Source organism: Melozone crissalis, unplaced genomic scaffold, assembly GCF_028551555.1.
Source record: "Melozone crissalis strain CALT ecotype California unplaced genomic scaffold, PUWL_Pcris_2 ptg000016l_1, whole genome shotgun sequence".
NCBI lineage: Eukaryota > Metazoa > Chordata > Aves > Passeriformes > Passerellidae > Melozone > Melozone crissalis.
In genome coordinates this window covers 30,165,868-30,185,241 of record NW_026535794.1, presented here as the reverse complement: position 1 = coordinate 30,185,241, position 19,374 = coordinate 30,165,868, and the positions used below count along the sequence as shown (strand labels likewise).

General features: G+C 38.3%; 1 protein-coding gene across 1 annotated transcript in view; it reads right to left on the bottom strand.

Annotated features, from left to right (window-relative positions):
* BZW2 (basic leucine zipper and W2 domains 2) overlaps positions 1-19,374 on the bottom strand; it is a 56,464-nt gene that overhangs the window by 17,018 nt on the left and 20,072 nt on the right. The window contains exons 3-6 of the mRNA XM_054274319.1: positions 12,635-12,811; positions 11,437-11,540; positions 8,285-8,350; positions 2,265-2,400 (exon numbers count right to left, since the gene is read on the bottom strand). Coding sequence (XP_054130294.1) covers positions 2,265-2,400; positions 8,285-8,350; positions 11,437-11,540; positions 12,635-12,811 — 483 coding nt within the window. The remainder of the gene's footprint in view (positions 1-2,264; positions 2,401-8,284; positions 8,351-11,436; positions 11,541-12,634; positions 12,812-19,374) is intronic.

Genomic DNA, 19,374 nt, shown 5'->3' with positions numbered 1-19,374 from the left:
GCTGGGACAGATGACCCCAACTGACCACAGGGATATTCCAGAACATGTGACATCATGCTCAGTATATGAAGTAGGGAAAAGAAGCAAAAAGGGAGGAACATTTAAAGTGTCTTCCTAAGCACCCATTACATGTGATGGCGCCCTGCTCTCCTGGAGGTGGCTGAACATCTGTCCATGGGATGCAGTGAACTAATTCCTTGTTTTGCTTTCCCTGTGTGTGCAACTTTTGCTTTCCCCATTAAAATTTATCTCAACCCATGAGTTCTCCAGATTTTACCACTCCCATTCTCTCCTTGATCCTGCTGGTGTGGGAGTAAGCAAGCAGCTGTGTGGGGCTTGACTGCTGGCTGGGATTACACCAAAACACGGGGAGGCTGTCCTAGGGCTTCACTACCCACATATTTTCAAACTTACTTCTCATTTACAGCCCAAATTTATCACTGGTCTGTTCCTATACTCTGTGCACATGCTGCCACTCTTTTCCTTTAAATAGCTCTTCTCTTTATGTTTGCTTCATTCTTTTCCCCCTTATTTGCAGAAAGTAATTTCAGTCATTTATTTTATTGACTAGCCCCATTAGCTGCTCTTTGCATTTGCATTACTTTGCCAGCACAGGGGACAAGAAGGGTACACTTAACCTTGGCAAGATTGCACCACCACCTAGACCTTTCTCTGTCTCTACTACAAGTATGTCAGCAATCCACAAAAGTATATTTTGTTTTCCATCTATATATAACAGTAAAAGTAGTGACAACACTGAAATAAGGTAATCTAAAAATAAATTAGCTATTTGCACTCAAACTTGACAGACCTCCTGTCCAATCTACCCTTATCTCACTTTCAGCCATTTCTTAGCCAATGTTACAAGTCCCATGCTGATCAACAAGTCCCTCAGCTCACCTGTTTCCTTGTGTATTTTAACCTCACCTGCCTGCAGCATTGTTTTTTTTTGTAAATCAAAGAAATCTTTGAGTTTATTCATTTATGATCTACTTGTTTTGCCTTGCTTTGATCCCCATTTTTAAACTAACTTTGCATCTTCAATTATTCTTGCATAAAATATCTACCCCAGGATACTGACTGAACAATCTTTCCTCAAATGCTGTCACGAATGCATTTTTAGTACATATAAACCAAGAACTAAAAGGACATGTAAGCTCTGACAAAAGTTTAGGGCTCCCAGCAACTTAAGTTACTAATGCAAATAAGAACTGTATGCTTAAAATGCTAAATTTAAAATGCTCAATTTGCATTATTTTTAAAAATTTGGGTTTTCCAATGCCTCTTGTCTTCCCATAACTAGGAAGACTTTCATTTAAATGCATTGCAGACAATCATCCTAAACACATGGATTAGTGCTTTTGTTTGAGATTTTTCCTAGTTTAATTCTGATTTCAAAAGCCATGAGTGATGACAAAGCAAAGCTGCAGCTGTGGCTTTTCTTTCTGCAGCATTTAGAAAACAAATGTAATGGTTAGCATGCTGCAAATGAGAACATGAAGTTAGAATAATTTTTTTTAATGAAAATTAGAATACATTTTAGCTTGTATATAACTCTTTAACAAAACAAAAAAAAGGTCATGAAAACTGTTCAACACAACCAGTACATTTGCAATTGTGCCAGGTAGTCAGAACTGTCAGAGAAAGAAACTGTTGAGCCAGCAGTTTAAAATCAGGTCTCCAAGGTATGTCCTATAAATATATAACAAAATCCTTAAATAAAGTAATTTCTAAAAGGCCTTGTACCCTAACACTGAGAGAACTCACTTATCATGTAATAAACACAAATCCATGAGAAACTTTATCAGTCACTGATCACTACTAGTATGAAGGTCAAATGAGGGATTGATTTTTCTTCTGCAGTATCCCATTGGCCTACATGGGATCTGTCTCACTTCTCACTCACAAGATATTAGCAACACTTGAAGAAATGCCAGATCTATCTCAGGAACAGATACTGTACTTCACAACTTTATAGTACCACAATAATACAAATTCTACAACTTTGCATTCACAGGTATGACTTCCAAAAAACCATAAATCCTCTGGGGTTTTTGTTTTGTGGCTTTTTTCTGTCTGACTGGCCTCTTACAAGATTTCAAAAAGTATGCTGGGCACTGCTGTCTGTTTGTGCTTCTGCTTTAAAATTCTGACTCTGTTGTACATTCACAAGTTTCCAACTTCCATTTTATTGCAACATATATAATATATTGCAATAAAATACATCTCCTATAAGAAAGCTAAGATAAGATATAGAACATTACCTTCTTTGACTATATTGTCAGTGAAGAGGCTTGTTAAAATTGTAGCAGGAAGAGTCCCATTGGCTAACAGGATGCCAGAAAGCATTGCCAGTTTTGTCTGCTCTGTCTCAGTAAAGGCTTTAAGAAACAACAGGAGCTGGGGGCAGACAAGAAAAAAAAGTATTTATTTGAGGCACAGATAGACAACAGGCAGTAATTAACAGCTTTATTTCTTATTTCTTGAGAGGTCTCAATACAAATCACAGCAATCACATCAAAATCTACCCAGAAGCATGACAGTGTCATTTCATTGATCTCTTGTAGTTTCACTTTCTCTAAGAACACAAGACAGTACCTGAAGGGAGCCTACAAAAAAGATGTAGAGAGACTATTTACAAGAGCAGATACTCACAGGAGAAGGGAGGATGGCTTCAAACTGAAAGAAAGCTGGTTTAGATTAGATATTAGAAAGAAATCTTTACAGTGAGGGTGGCAAGGCTTTGGGATAGATTGCTAGAGAAGCTGTAGATGCCCCACCCCTGGCAGTGTTCAAGGCCAGGTTGGACAGAGCTCTGAGCAACCTGGTCTAGTAAAACATGACCCTGCCCATAGCAGTTTGGCCCATCTAGCTTGGAGCTAGATGGTCTTTAAGGTCCAAAGCCATTCCATGATTCTTTAAGGTCCAGCCTAAATCATTCTATGATTCCGTGAAGGATACAACCTTAGATATAAAACACCTATCTTCTCCAAATATATGTGTGCATGTGTAAAGACAAAAGTACCTGCCACAGGCTTGACACACACAGCAATTACAGGATCACAGACAGGAGCCTCCCTATTCCCATTTTCAGACTTCCAGCTAAGCCATGCAGAGTTACAATTTGTTTTCTAGCTTTCGAAAACTATTGCTCATGGAAACAATGAAAGGATGGGAAAATTTCCTGGTTTTCTTTTAGGGAACACAGCACAATTACAACAGATTTTTTTACTAGCTAAAATAAGAAATATATTTCAAGTTCAGACACTATTGATAAAGCGGACAAAGGACAGACAGGAACACAGGCTGATTTAGGACCTTGCTATTCCCAGTACAAATTACAAGAGAAAACAAATAGCTTGAGAAAAAATTACAAATCTCATAATCTTAGAAGATCTGAGCTATATGTACACCTTTTAATTCTAAAACTGGCAATTAAGTCTATTTTTAAAATCTTAATTTCATATGTTAAAATTACTGCCTTGAGAGTGCATTGTTGAAGTACTTTATGCCCTTTTTCCTTTATAGCAGAAAAAAAAAGCCATGCAGAATCAGATTTTGTCAATGGCATTACTGTTAACAAAAATGTTTTCTTAATGTGTTGTTAGTTACCACAATATGGGTGATGGGAAAAAAAGAGCTGAGACAATAAAGGACAGCTTCATTCAATGCAAAAAGCTGCTGATTCCATTAGATGCTAGCTTACAAATGTACCATTGCCACAGAGGAAGGGGAAAAAAAAAGTACTGAAGATATCATTTTCTGCAGTTAAAAAGAATACTCATTTTTTTCTTCACAAGGAAAAACAAATGGCACCCCTCCAAAACGATGTCCTGACCTTCTGCTGTCAGGACACCCTTTTTTCTTTTCTACATGACCAACAAATGCAATTAAAGCAAAACAGGTTGTTTTGATAGAAAATTCTCACCACGTTTCCACATTAGGGTATTTCTTAATTATCAGATTCTATCCATACAAAGGGACAGAATATGACACATGTCCCTGAACTTGTTTATTACCATGGACAGTGAGAGATTTTCTCTGAGATATCCAAACAGTTTATCAACAAATGTAAAACTTTCTGAATGCAGTGATGTTTTAAAAATTCAGGTAACTAACGAAGTTATTAAATCTCATGCAGTGTTTTATGAATATTTCTGCTCTGCATCAGTGAACAGAACTGAAAAAAACCCTCATTCATACAGTACTTACATAATAACATCAGCTTTAAATTACAGCTTACACAGGACTGAATGACTCAGCCACAGACAAATCACTGGGAATTTTTATTTTTTTCAGTGGGCTTCAGCCGAATAAATGACTGCAACACACACTTTTAGCTTAAAAGAACAATTATGAAACTACCAAATCTCAAGGTGTAATTTTATTTCAGCAAACTGTGGCTCAACCACAAAATGCATGAAAATTTGGGATGCAGAAGAATGAAGTTACTGTTTCTAAATATATGCCTGAGAAACAAATGGTGTGCTGTATTTCCAAATGCAGCAACTAACTGGTGTGTATGATGGTGTAGGCAAAGGAACTCCAGGGCCACATTTAATGGAAAACAGAACGTTCTTACAGAATTTCAGTATAATCCTAGTGTAAACTGGAAGCCTGTGGATTTAAAGCTCTCTTTATACAAGCTTTATCAATAATAATGTACTAAAATGAGATCTGCACAAGAAAAAAAAATCAGAATTAGATCTCTTTCCTGGAAGTACTGAGACTGTTAATATAGAGGAAACAGCTTCAGATTTCTCGGTACCCCACTTAAATCTTTTTTCTTTTGCTTCTAAATAACCAATAGATGAGGATTTTGATTAGAAAGTGGTCACACTGACCCCTTTAATGTAACAGACCAGGTTTGGTATACTTCTGAGCTCCAACCTCCATCCTTTTATCAGTAATGTGTAGATCATGAACAATTATATATATATCCATTCGTGTAAAATTCTGTTTTAAACAGAACCTTTATCTTCTACACATCCCTCGCTATTTAAAGTATTGTTGGTGTTACTTGCCTAATTTTTGTTTTACTAATATTTTTCAAAAGCAGCTCAAACCTAGACTTGTCCTTTTCTGCTACTTAAGGATACTATTCTATACTTTCCAGCAGTTGTGAAACAGTTTAGGGGGAGACTGGGTGATAGGAAAACCCAAATCTTTCATAAACCCATTTTAAAAACCATGAAACAGAACCTAAATTTCAGTTCTAAGTTGTTACTTTAGATTTTTATTGCTGATTAATTTAAGCACTCTTCTTTTAGCATCACTATTACAAACCTCAGCAGGGAAGTCACAAAATGTCCAAGACACTTCAGGATAGTTCCCAACCACCCACAGAACATTCTCCAAGCTAATGCTTCCCTGCTGCTAGCCAAGCACAGACATTACTGCTTTCCTTAGATACAAACTCATTCCAGGCATAAAAAGGGCAGCTCTGCCTCATTATTTTGTATTTCTGTGATATCTCTAAGAACTCCCAACCACATAAACAGAAATTCAGAATACTTAATAAGCACAAGACCAGGCATTATGTGATGTTCCATGTTGTTTTTGTCATTAAAGAAAAAGTCTTTTAAGCACAATTTCTGGGTACAGAAGATGTGCCCAAGTAAACACATTCATGCAACATTAAAAAGCACACAAGAAAAACAAGTGCTTCTGATCACCTCTTGCGATCCAGAAATCTTAAATGGTGAAAATTAAGGAACTCTACCCAACAAGGAGCATGGTGTCTTTTTATGTCTTCATTATCTGGTCTACTGCTGACAGTTTGTCACATCTGCAGACAGCACTGAACTGTCAGCAATGGAGAAGGCAGCTAATATAGCAACAGACACCTGCTGACTGAGTCTTGCCTTTCATCTGGCTGACTTAAAGCATTTCTGCTCACTCCCTATCCAATCTCAGAATGTTATTCTCCTCTTAGTTCCTAATTCCTAGCTTAATTTACAGTTCTTTCATTGGGAAACTAGGAACACAAATAGGGGATGTCACAACATCTCCCAGCACTTCAAACATCCTGTTAGGACTCGGTAACACTTATCACTGTTAAGACAAAAAAAAAATCTGCACCTTCTCCCAATCTGATATAAAAAAGTTTATATAGAAAATTGCCCAAACATGCAAACATCCTAAATAGACAGATAATAACTGCATTCTTCATCCAAGGAAATACCTATGTAGAGAAAGAAGAACACAAGTTTTTAACTTAGAATTTTACTGAAATTATTGCAAAATGTCATGGTCTATACCAGTACATTGGGCCATGTTCATATAAATTTAAGGTGCCTACATCAAAACACAGCAAGTGAGCAATGCATCTAAACAACATCTGTTGAAATCGCTTGCACAAAATAATTTAGACGTAAAACTTGGATATATGGTTTGCTGATGCCTTTAGAAAAATGAGTAACTGGCAATTTTGGGGAGACAGTTAAGAAATAAAATAACTCTAAGCTAGAAGCAGACAAAAAGGGGAAAGATGGTAGAAAACAATGTCCCAATGAGGAAGTTGTGATCTAGAAGACATAAAGCAAATACTTGTGCAAATACTGCTATCTAAAATAATCTCCCTTGAAAGAAAAGTCCCACTGACAGCATCTGCTTCTTTAGCTGAAACTGCTGGTATTGCCTTGTTTTTTTGGCATGCCTTTTTCTATGAGAAGAGCTAATTTTCCCCCAAGTGCTCTATCTGCCTAATGAGTCTGCCAGAAACACCACTTTCATTGCTGGGACAACGACCCACAAAAAGAACGTCAACGAGTCACTCTCTTACATATTAAACCGCTGACTAACTGCAGCCATCTTTGGTCTAGCAGAAACACCTTCTGGAAATGCAAATGTATCTATTTTCTGGACTTCCATGGGCAGCTACTCCTGTACAAATTTCACCATGCAGGGATTAAAGGATTAAGTGGTTAAAAACCCTGCAGCCTCATAAATGAGAAAACAGCCACTTTGTGGATTCACACAAGTAGGGGGAGGGAGAAGGTAAGCAAAAGGCACCTGCAAGTAGTCCTCAACGGTTTTAAAGGCAATGGCAGTGGGGGTGCCATAGTCTCATCTTGTCACTAAGAGTGCAAAGTGAATTTTTGGAAGCTGAAGAGGATGCAAAGCCAAGCAAGTTACAGCAATGAGCGGAGGCGGCTTGAATTGACATGGCATTTACTTAATATGCTGAGCACTCTCTGAAACTTGAATGCCGTGAGTCAGCGCTTCTCATGTCAGTGATTACAGTAATTAACAGCAGGAACATTAGATTTGTGTGGGGATAGAGGTAAATTTAGGTCTTTAGAATGATGTACTGAGTAATCAGCATCAGTTGATAGGCATGCTGGCCACAAGTGTAAAAATAATTTCCTGTATGAGCAAGAATGTATAAATCAAAGCCAAATTAATTCAGGCACAAGAAGTGCTGGTGAGGTGCCAAGCTCCAAATGTGCCCTCATTTGACCCTTGCAGCAACCTTTCTAATGTTTAAATAATAAGGAAACACATTTTTATGTTTAACAAACATGACACTTCAGTCATGGGACAAGTTTTGCCACTACCAGCATGCTTGTTAAGTTACAGAACAGTACAGTGTTTATTACTTATTCAGGCCATTAGAAAAAGATATTTACATCTGTTACTAGGAACTCAAAACACACAAAATAAATCTGTATGTTGTTTTTCAAACATTTTTACCCTGGCTTTTCCTGTCTCCTTAGAATTCAGCATCACAAAACAAAACAGTATCCACAAATAGCCACTACAGTCTAACAGACAAATCCTGAGCACTCTGCCACTGGTGAGGACTTTCTCTTACACGTATCTGTGGCCTCAGATACAAAAAACTTGTGGTTAGGATTCGTTTCACAGTGCAAGACTGGTTTAATATTCATATGCCAAGAGACATTCTGCAAAGCAGACTGGCATTTATTTTTTGGAAAAAACCAGAAAGATGTTCTATTTGCATGACAGTAATACCACTTCTCATTAAGAGGTATATTCCAAAGTGTACCAAACTTTTGCACAAAAAAGTCTGGAATAAGAAAGTGAGTTTGGTCACAGCAACCAAAGGACTCATTAATTCAGAAATATGCTACATCAAGTGCTTCCTGCAGTATTCCCACAGAGCTGAATTTGCAGAGTAAAGCTGCCTCCTGTAGATTCCAACCTCTTTTGCAGTACAGCTAAATAAAACACCTAGCAGCATCACATTTGTAGATATACAATTATATTAGAAATATAGTCAAAATATTATCATTACAGTAAAGACTGCCATCAACATTACCTTTTTGATTTCATCTTCAAATGCTTTCTCCAGATATTTGTATCTCCTGATAAGTTTATTGAAGACCTAGAGATAAACACAGATTAACTTAAAAAGTGTAACAATTACAGCCATCTCTCTTTACAAAAAAAAGTGAAGGGAAATACGCAGCTTGCAGAACGATTTCTCTCGTGTTGCCTGCCACGTGGAGAGCACAAAACATCCTTCTCTCAATTTTGTGATAATTGCTTCATAGATGAATGCCTGAATGGGAGAATTTCTTGCAGTTTGAATACTTTCATATTTTTCAAAATTTTTTTTCCTTCTCTGCTTTTCACCCTATCCATAGATAAAAGCAAGGGAGAGAAGGAGGAAGAGGAGGGTAACTACACCCTTCCTCCAATAATGCAGCCCTGGGGAAGCTCTCAGCTGATGGAGTAAGGGTGGTGGGCATCTTCAAAAGATGCAATATCTTGGCAAATCAACTAACATTAATGTTTACAACAAAACACACTACTGTCAGAGAAAGAGGAAGAACATTTGCCAAAGCTTCTACAACAATTATGTTATTGGAACCACTTGTTCTCCAGTTTTGACCATTTGTTTCCCATCATGTGACCACAGACTATGAAACCAGAAACAGCACAGGTGCAGAGTTCATTGAATGTGAAGAAGGAAGAGATAAGAAATTAAATAAACAAATCACTTGCACTGCTGTACGAAGGCACAAAGCATATGACTCACTGTCACAGATAAAAAGGTTTATGTGGGGAACAAATGACATTATTGCCACACTGGATGGGGGAGGAAGGAAAATTAGGTTTAGAAAGCTCCAATTCAGTTTTCATAATATAAAATACATCCAAACATCCTAACTGGTAGTATTTTGCCTCAGAAAAAGTGGAAAATCAAGTGTGGCCATGCTGAGAAGTAGAAACACACAGAATCGTAATAAAATAAGATAAAGATGAAGAAGTAATATTCTTGTTAGTATTTCCAAACAAAATTCTGCATATTTTTTAAGTCTCTGTAAATGACAGAAGCATGACTTCATATGCAAATAATCAGCTAAAATATCAATACTAACTTCAGTTTTTTGAGTTGAAGACTTTTCACTTTTAATCGTTTCCATAACTAAATCCATAAAAAACCAGCCATACTACTTGGGAGACAGAGTAAGAAATTACCTTCTAGGTATCTTCTAGATTAAAAAAAGATCTTAACACTATTTTAGACTAACTCCACATTTTCATAATACAGTAAGAGCTCTATTTTTCATGATGTACGAAAAAATGGCAAGGTCAATAAAAGGACACAACTCTTCAGGCATTAATTACAAAATGTTGATTTATTTTCGTGGCTTTTAGTTTGAAGTGCAAAGAATCCATTGAAAATTCCGCTCTTTCAAATCCTGAGGTGAAGCCTTCCTTTCCATTTTTCAATATGCAATCTTTCACTTTAAATTTCTCCTTGGAGGACTGGCACTGCCAATTTTTGTTCAAAAGACCGTTAAAATATTAAAATTCAAGAAGACAGAATCAATGCATTTACTGGTAACAGAGATTTTCCTGAAGCAGCATACCCTGTTTTCAAGAGATGATAAAGCTGATGCGTAACAAATATTGACTCCCTTTCCAAAAATAAGTATATTTCACTGATTTAGACTATTTAGATATTTTTAAAGGAGTTTTCTGCTATTAAGCAAACATTTTTTACCAATGCAGATTTTGACCTCAGCACTCTTTAAATCAGCTATGCACCTTTCCAGGAACTTATCACCCCAAACACCTTAGCAGGGACAGCAGCTTTTATTCTTTTAGTCACTGTCTCCAGCATTCCAATAATATCCAGTGATTTAAAAAGATAAATACATACTTAATTAACAGTAAGGGTTTTGACATAGGGGAGTTGCAAGGGTATTGCATTTTTATGCAATCCTACTGGTATCCAGAATTGCATGGTGGCTTTGAACTTTCCATAGAATTTTTACTGTAATTTCTCATATAATTACTACCTTCCATTAAGGAGTTGTGCAAAGTTAGTTTCTATTCAGGAATCTTTTAGGGTTCACTGGCTTTTTGTATTAATTTCACATAGGCCCATTTATGCAAGCCTTATTCCTGCAGGAAGAAATTATACATCACATATGCAGGAGAAATGAAAGCTCTTGGAATATATGCCTAACTCCTAACAAGTTATGCAACTAAAGGTTGGAGGCGTGAGCTTTCTAGTTTTTGTCATTCATGCACAGGTTGGAAAAAACCTTGAAGACCACAGAGTCCAACTGTTATCCCAGCCAAGTGCCACTAAACCATGGCCCTAGGCTACCATGTCTACAGATCTCTTCAATATCTCTGAGACTGGTGACTCCACCATTTCCCTAGGCAGTCTAATACCATGTTTGACAACTCTTTCAGTGAATAAATTTTTCCTAATATTCATCTAAACCTCACCTGGTACAACTTGAGGCCATTTCCTCTCATCCTGTCACTTGTTACGTGGGAGAAGAGACAGATCCCCACCTGGCTACAGCCTCCTTTCAGGGAATTGTAGAGAGTGATAAGGTTTCCACTGAGCCTCCCTTCCTCCAGGCTAAACACCCCCAGCTCCCTCAGCTGCTCTTCACAGGGCTTGTGGTCCAGACCTTCTCCAGCTCCACTGCCTTTCTCTGGACATTCTCCAGCACCTCAATGTCTTTCTTGTAGTGAGGGCCCCAAAACTGAACACGGGATTTGAGGTGTGGCCTCACCAGCGCTGAGTACAGGGAGATGTACACTGCCCTGATCCTGTTGGCCACATCACTGCTTATAAAAGCTGAATTTCTGATACAGTGCATGTGTTTCTTTAAATATGGTCATATAAATATTTCAGTCTGCACACAGAAAAGGTCAACAAAATTAGTAAGGGTGGTGTCTAGAAATAGCTTCAACCAATGGTAGACTGTGATAAGCAAGCCTGCTTTTTGTAAAGAAAGCATTGCCAGCTGTGATCAGATTATCTCAAACATCCTATTTTCTTACCTAAAATGTCTGTGTTAGGGCAGATTAATGATTAACGGGATTTTCAATTGGTCTGTAGCTAGCCTAGTGCAGCCGAGACAGTCTGCAGATGTTCCACTCTAATCCCTTTTGACACATAAATGGAAAACAGTAATCAGCTCTGCCTTTACTGACCTGAGCATAATTTCGGATGGCATCATGATCTTCATCTGCAAAAAATACACAGTGGTTGGTCATCTTGGTCTTGTCATTGTCGTCTATGCGTGTTCCTCCGGGAGCTGTGAGAAAGGAGAAAAAAAAAGGCAAGGAATCATTTCTTACTTTAAAGAATGTAAGATTTAGTAAGACTAGTAACTCTTATGTTAATATCACAGAGGCAAAGGGCCACAGCAACAGTTAGCAGGGGAGAGGGAGAAACAGAGACAGACCTAACTTTGCTGAGATGTGGTGGCACCCGACAGAAGGAACACCTGGCTGATATGCTGCACTGCAGAACACACAGTCCTCACAGAGCTGAGTGATTCAGCTCACCCTAAGGAATCTCAGCTGGTCTTGAGAACACAGTGTGATCAAACAACTATGGGTTGGAGCATAACCCTTACACATTACTTTAATTCTTTAAACACCACAATAATGTAAATCCTTCCCAAAGAGAAAAGTATTAGCACTGTGTTAGCAATCTGAGTACTTGGAATATCCTGCTAACTCCCTCTAATGCTTACCAAGCTCATGTAAACATTCCAAACACTGGCTTATTTCATTGAGAGTTTTTCCCCAGGTATTTTCTAAGTATATAGCTGCTGTTTTCTGCACTACTTCAGATCTTACAAAAACATATTTTCTTCTTACATACCAAAGAGCAGGAAGCAGGAGTCAAAGCAATGTAACCAGTAAAAGGAGACAACTTACTCAAAATAAAGAGGAAAGCGAAAAGTATGGTTTTTGCCAGAAGCTGCCACTGATACCTGTAGAAAAGTCCCATGAACATCCACAAAGCACACCTCATTATCCTTCACTTCTCTGAGCTACCTTTTGTTGCACCATCTACAAAGCAAGATTTGTAGCAGCTCTTAACCTGGAGTGCATCTTTTTATGCTAATAAATCCTTCTGTTTCCCCTAGTTAGCATGTCTCATTCTCTTTGCTGTTGCAATTATATGCTGGTTTAGCTCAGACTGAAGGCTTCTCAGAGCAATATCCAGAAAGTACCGAGGTATTACTGCACGACAAACAACAAACAGTGCTATGATATGAGATGCAAGCACTGAAATTGTAATACAGGCTATAATTTCCTCTGTAGAGGAAGACAGCATCTCAAAAGAAGCAAGCAAGGCTGATCATCAACATTCTCTGTCAGATATTCTGCAGGTTACCTAACATGCTGCCAGCTACCAAAATATCAAAGAGTGTGTCAGCATAGCGGCGATAATCAAGTCGGGAGCCTGCTGCATCCAGAAACTTGGCTATAGCCTCCAGGTCATTCCCAGCTTCATTGAGGCCTTGGACAATTGTATCCCTGAAGACTGTGGGTTCAAATTTCTCCTTTTCATCTGAAACAGAGAGAAAGAAGGAGAAGGAGAGAGAGTGTCAGTTTTAAAACTTGTTAAAATCCTGTATCAGTCAGCAATTTAAAGGACCATGGCACCTAAAATACTCTTCTCATTCTGGTCAACACACCAGAAGTTTGTTTGGCTTTTATCATTTCTGGAAATTCTGCAGTGTTTACCCTTGCTTCCCCTCTCCTCATCATCTCCCAACACCAAAACACACATAAACATATGGGAACATAAATTAAGGAAAAGCAACTATTGTTTTCAACTTCACACTCTTCTCTTGTTCTGAGAGCAGAATAAAGGGAATGCCAAGGTATAAGTACATAATATCAATGTATGAACACTTCGTTTTTCATCTCTTGCTATTTTTCTTCTAATAACTATGGTCACATAACTAAAATGTTTTCAAAAAGAGTCTTCAGGAAAAACAGGAGACTGAGTTATTAATAAAACTAGTTTTTGAATAAACATTTAAGGCAACACAATGCAACCAAGAATTTATCCTTTATATTCACAGACCTAAGCAGCACTATGAACACAGCACTCACATTGCTTTTTGCACAGCTGTCCCTTGCTGAATTCAGTTAAGGCATAGCCTGACCCCCAAAGTCTGTGTGTCAAGGTCATTAGTCACAACAGAAACAAGTGCAACCTCCAGATAACTCTTATGTAGATTTACCCATACTTCCTGCTGCCTTTTTGCCCACGCAGTTAACAGCTTACTGTGGCCACTTGAAGCTTCTTAAGAAAACCTGCCCTGCCTTTATAAAAGGGCACAAATGAAATGCCTGTTACTGTTAAAATAACTTGAACTTCAGAAACAAAATTGCGAGCTGTTCTATGCACTCGTACCCAGGGTTGTTATCACCTGCTGACACAAACACTGATACAAGTTCTTGAAAGATTGGAAAATATCCAGAGGATCAATCCACAGACTTTTACTTACTAAGATAATTGAGGATTGGTTAAATTTCTGTCTAAACATATGCTAATGCAGTCTGAAATATGCCAGCTGCAACTCTTGCAGATTTTTTGTGAGAGGTTCTGGCCTTTATGCATCCTCTGGCTGCAGGCTTCTGTTCCCTGCTACTCATAGAGCAGCTTTTCATCCCAGGCCTTAAACAAGAGGCCTTGCTTTTTAACAGCCTCTCTTCCCTAATCTCTTCCTTCCTGCCACGGTACTTTAATGGCAATTGAATAACTGTTTCGCAGAAAATTCCTACTTTTGATACTTTTCTATTTCTCATCCAGCAAAGTTCTCTCTCCTCTCCTGTACCTGGGGAGCACTCATTCTAGCACCTTCAGTACCTCACTCGCACATTCTCTTCCACTTCCAATGCACCCCCTTCTTCCACAGTAAGTGTACCTGGAAGGCACAAAGCAGTCCCTTCCACTCAGTGTCCCAGCCACTGGGAAGCTCAGGGGATCAGTCCACTTGTCTTGAAAGGAGCCAGCTGCAGTTCAAGGGCTGTCTCTCAAGCACTAAGCACTGGAAGACTGTAGGATCCCCTTTTTTCCTGAGCTTTTCATGACTGAGTCTACGACCTATCTCCACATGGATTGCTTCTCCATCCCCCAAACCTGACCTCAGACCAAAACTGAGACAACTCCATGGACATCCATACATATGCTCAAGCAACCATCTCCTCCCAACTCTGGCTCCCCCTGAAGTGATGCACACAAACACAGGGCCAGCCTAGACTCTCCACCAACACGCTCTCAGCACCCAATACACTCACTACTCAATAATGCCCCTTCTCTGGACTGCAAATGACTTCTTCCCAGGCTTTTACTTCACACCAGACCTTGGAGATGTTCAGGCTCTCAGCCATGTTATCTTGACCTTGGCTGTGATGAAACCCTGAAGTCTGTTTTGAGGAACCACCTCTCCTATCTGCAGGGCACAGCCATCAGGGACAAACCAGGAGGTTGAGAGGAGAATTGAAGTATGTGCCTTTGCTCCAAGGAAAAAATGCCCAGAGAGAAGCATGCTACTGGAATCCCTCCCAAGCCACCAGACCTGTTACCAAACACTCAGTTGCAGCTCTCCTCCAACTTGAAGTACAAAACCCAACCCAAACCAAAGAACAAAGCAGCCAGCCAACCAAGAAACAAACCAGTCTTTTACTGAAATAAGTACTTCAGTATGTGTACTTCAGGCAGTTTTACTTGTGCACAAGAAACACAGTTCCACCCATAAACAAGCATCTGAGTGCAATTATTCTCTTTGGGATTGCCAAGTAAGTATGTATTATTTGAAGAGTAAAAAAAATTTTAAAATGCTTGATGACACATCAACCAGCAAGAAGACAGACTTTTTTTTTAAGAGCTGAAAAAAAAAAATCCTGTTTTACTTTTTAAAATATATTTTATGTAAAAATTTATGATGTTCTCATCTAAACTAGAAGGTATTATATGCTTGGTATCATGGGTACACAGTGCTCAGTACAAACACAAATACCATGATTAATATTTCTTAGTTATTTAAAATAGATTCTTTCCCTGCCCCAGAAGTCTTCCTCTTATCTGTAGTACCCTATTATTTTCTTGTCTATCACAATCTAAAAATTTACACAGGAACAAGAGGTGAATTCATTGCATGAAAAATGATTTATAATTTTATTGAAACATTTTCCTACCAAGCTAATGTACTGAAGAGGAATATGCTGATGTATTACAAGAGGGTGAGTAAGAAGCCATCACCAACAAGTGGTGACAGTCTGTTGAGCTGTCAAGTGCACAATTACTAAACAAGCACAGATCCAATCATGGGCTGGCAGAGGCAGGTGTAGCTTGCAGATGTGATGCACACAATATCCACTGCAGCAGTGCTATACACAGCTTTTCATTTTCAGCATGCTCCTAGATCCTTATTTCCTATCTTTTGCTTCTAAGAAAATCACCAAGTACATTCATAGTTTGTCCTTAATTAATTTTATCACTTCAACAGAGGGCCCACAACTGTAATTCTGTGGAAGAAAAAAGATAACATGAAGTAAGAAGAGGGGCCAAACAAGGTAACATAAAAGTGTTAATATTGACTTTTTATTAGATAATTTTCTTGTCTCCACAAATATAGCTCCATAAACACAAGTACTGGCCAGACACCAACTACTGCTGACCCTCACTGAAAAAGGGATATTCAACAGGTACAGAGATTATAGCAAGAACTGACCAAACTATTTTATTTGCCTAGATTGATAGGAACTGTGAGATGCCTCCTTCCCTTGCAAGGTTCTTCCCTTAACAGCATCATTTTTCTTCCTTCAAATCTTTTTAAAGTGATTTGAATGTCTGCCACTATATATGCTGCATGCAAGGCTTATTTCTTTCATTTGGTTGATCAATATAACTAGAGAGAGATTTACAAGCTCCTCCTCCATGGTCCTCACTCAAAGATATTTTACACACTAAGCATACTTTCAAACTTTACATTGAAAACATTGTATTATTCTTTTTTGCTTTCTGAAAGCTCAGAAGTTTTTTACAACCTGAGGTTAGTTGCAGCTAGCTGACCAGTGGTAAGAGCTCACATATGCAATAATTTTACTGGATGCCTGACTGCAGTGTCACACCTTGCTGAGATGGCAGTGTTGCCTGACTGATAAATAACGCAAAACTCGGATAAGTTTTGTGGGTGCTTTATTAAGGGCCCGGGGGTGCCGGCGGACTAATGTCCCAAGTCCGAGCCCCCAATTTCACATATGGGTGCTTCCCTTTTTATACATGCGATTCATAACAAGGTCTCCAAGAAAGAGTTCCCCTTGCCTAGTCACAGTCCCCTTGTGATACATTCCTTAGTTCACAAGCAAGATCATAAATCTTCTGCTTATCTTATTCTAAGAGCATTGTATGCTGCCTCCAGACAGGTTAGCATTCTTACTTTCCTGCGCTAGTTTAAATATTTATTACATTACTAAGACTACCTGCTAGGTTACACACAAACCCAACACTATCAACGGCTACAAAATTGCTTTTAACAAACCAATTCACACACAACTTATAACTAAACTACAATTAAACATTTTGCTACATTTCATTCCTTTTCCAACAGCAGTGCTCCAGGGATCTGCAGAAGGGAAAAGGGAGTACCATGGGACACAAGTGGGTAAAAACAAGCAGCAGCTCACTGTCCCCAGCATGTGCATGTTTCAGACCCCCTGCCTACCTGCCTGTTACACACCACAGTACAGTCTGCAAAAACCAAAATGTCACGGTCAAACCACAGCTACTGCACTCTGTCCTACCTGGGTGACATTTCAGGACTCCCTGATATACTGAAACTCAGCATAAAAAACCCCAATAGTATCATCTAGTTTTAAGCCAAAGACCTAATGACCTGTGGCACTGTTGAGATACAAAAGTATTTGAAAACCTACGGGAATAAACATACTTGGAAGCATTTCTTTTCCTTAAACACTCTGCCTTCTAGATAGAACTTAGTATCTACAAATTTCCAAGCAGGCTATTAAAATATTAAGGCAACAAGGATGGCACCCGTTTGAAGAAGAGATTTTATGCTTTGAGTACAAAAAGTGCTTGCATGTTAAAATTTCTATATTAAAGTCACTTAATATCCACAATCCCATTTAAGAAACCTCTCTCAAAAGAAAAACCCCAACCAATCTTTCAGATGACCCCCCCATGTCTTTTCTTTCTTCCATGTAATCTGTGAGTTATCTAGGGCTACTTCCAGAAAACAGTAATCCAAGGGACAGGCACAGAATTGCAAATCAAGTATCTTTATTTATTCTAATTATTGCTGGCATTAAATTGGAGTGAAAGACCAAATCTGTACTATGACAGATTATGCCAAACTCAGTGGAAAACAAAGTGAAAGTCTCTATGAGAGAGAGAATATTTTCTAAGACAAGTTTATCAAAAAACATATTTACCACAACTGACTGGCCTAGACTGAAAAATACATGGGATCCATCCAGCAGTGTGCACATCTGAGTGCTTCTACTGGCTGATCTGACAGACAGATTTCTTTAGGGGTTGCTAATTCCACTCCTCTGGCCACATCTATATGGTTGTGAGTTACTGCAGTGTACAGCTCCCACTGCATAATGCTCTCGACCACACTGATAGAAAGGTAATCCCACTAATTACTGGAGCACCATGATATTTAATTACAAACAACACTGGTTTCTTTTTTAATTAGTTATCCTTTCAAACATTGCATATGCACCATAGGAAAGACATTTTGCATTTAAGAGAGTGTACTAGTGAAACAAATTGAAGTGCTGGGTGCAAGGCAGGAAAGATGAGAGAAAGCTGGCACTGCTTTTTAACATGACTGAAACCAAACTATTTTGCAATTCCTACCTAAGCTTCATGATCATCCTAGATCTCTAGACACTCATTCAGCTCTTCAGAGCTGTGACAGAATTTGAAATTTTCTGAGAAAGGTTACCAATTCTTTTTGTTTCTCTCATCCACACTAAGAAAATGCTCATATTTACATTTTCTGTCACAAGACATTTAGATAAGCTTTTAAGACATGTTAGCTTTTGATCAGAAACAGGAAAGTCAAGATGGAAAATGGCTGTTTCATGACAGACAGGAACCCCACCTGTCTGCTGTAATAATCTACTATTATACCACCAAAAAATCTAATCCTTCTTTTCACAAACCAGACTTGGCTTTTTGGTGGGGGATCAGGAAGGGAATAAAATAAACAATTAGATGTATTTTGTCACTCTGCCTCAGACTGTTGAGCATTCATGCCAGCCACCTAAACTGCAACAAACGAATTCTGAGCATGGTATAAGCAAGCATGTTAGGATGATATCTGCTGTGCCAGATACCTGGATGGTACAATCAGCACCACTCAGCTTTCTTTAAAAATGGATGCTCTACTGTACTTAACAAAGTGTTGGTCATGTTTACAGAAAATCAGTATCACAATGAGTAAATTGAGACTCGAACAATTGTTTTATTTAAACAATTAAAAAAAAAAAAGACTACACTAACACAGGAGAAATAAATATTTGTGAATATTTGTGAAAGAGGAAGTTCCTGACCTCCTTCTGACCTGAAAGCAGGGCCAGTGAAATGATCCGACCATCTCATGGAGAAGGAAGGTGAGAAAATTCCTTTTTAGATAAGAAAGGTTCACTTACATGACATTAATCTGAGTCAATGAAGTAAAAATGAAAATCAAACCAAAAAAGCCCAGGTAGTTTTCTTTACACAACCTTTAAATAAAAGCTCATATTTTGCTTTCTTAGTTGAAAAGGACATTTTAAGAAACACCCAAACCAAACATCTAACAAGTTCTCTTTATCATATGCAAATATATTATAAATTCATTTAGCATCTAATCTTTAACTGAAGCCTCCACAAGACTTCATATCTCATAAACTCAAATTTGTATCAATTCCTAGGGTATATAGTGAAAAGAATATAATTCATAGAGCTTAGTTAAAAGTAACATCTTCAATCTTAACATGGCTGAAAAGAAGGGGAGAAAAATCCTTTAGCTGAACTTTCCACCATTCCACCTGCTCTGTTTCTAGTCATTTTAACAAAGAAAATAAAGCAAAAATTGCAATGCA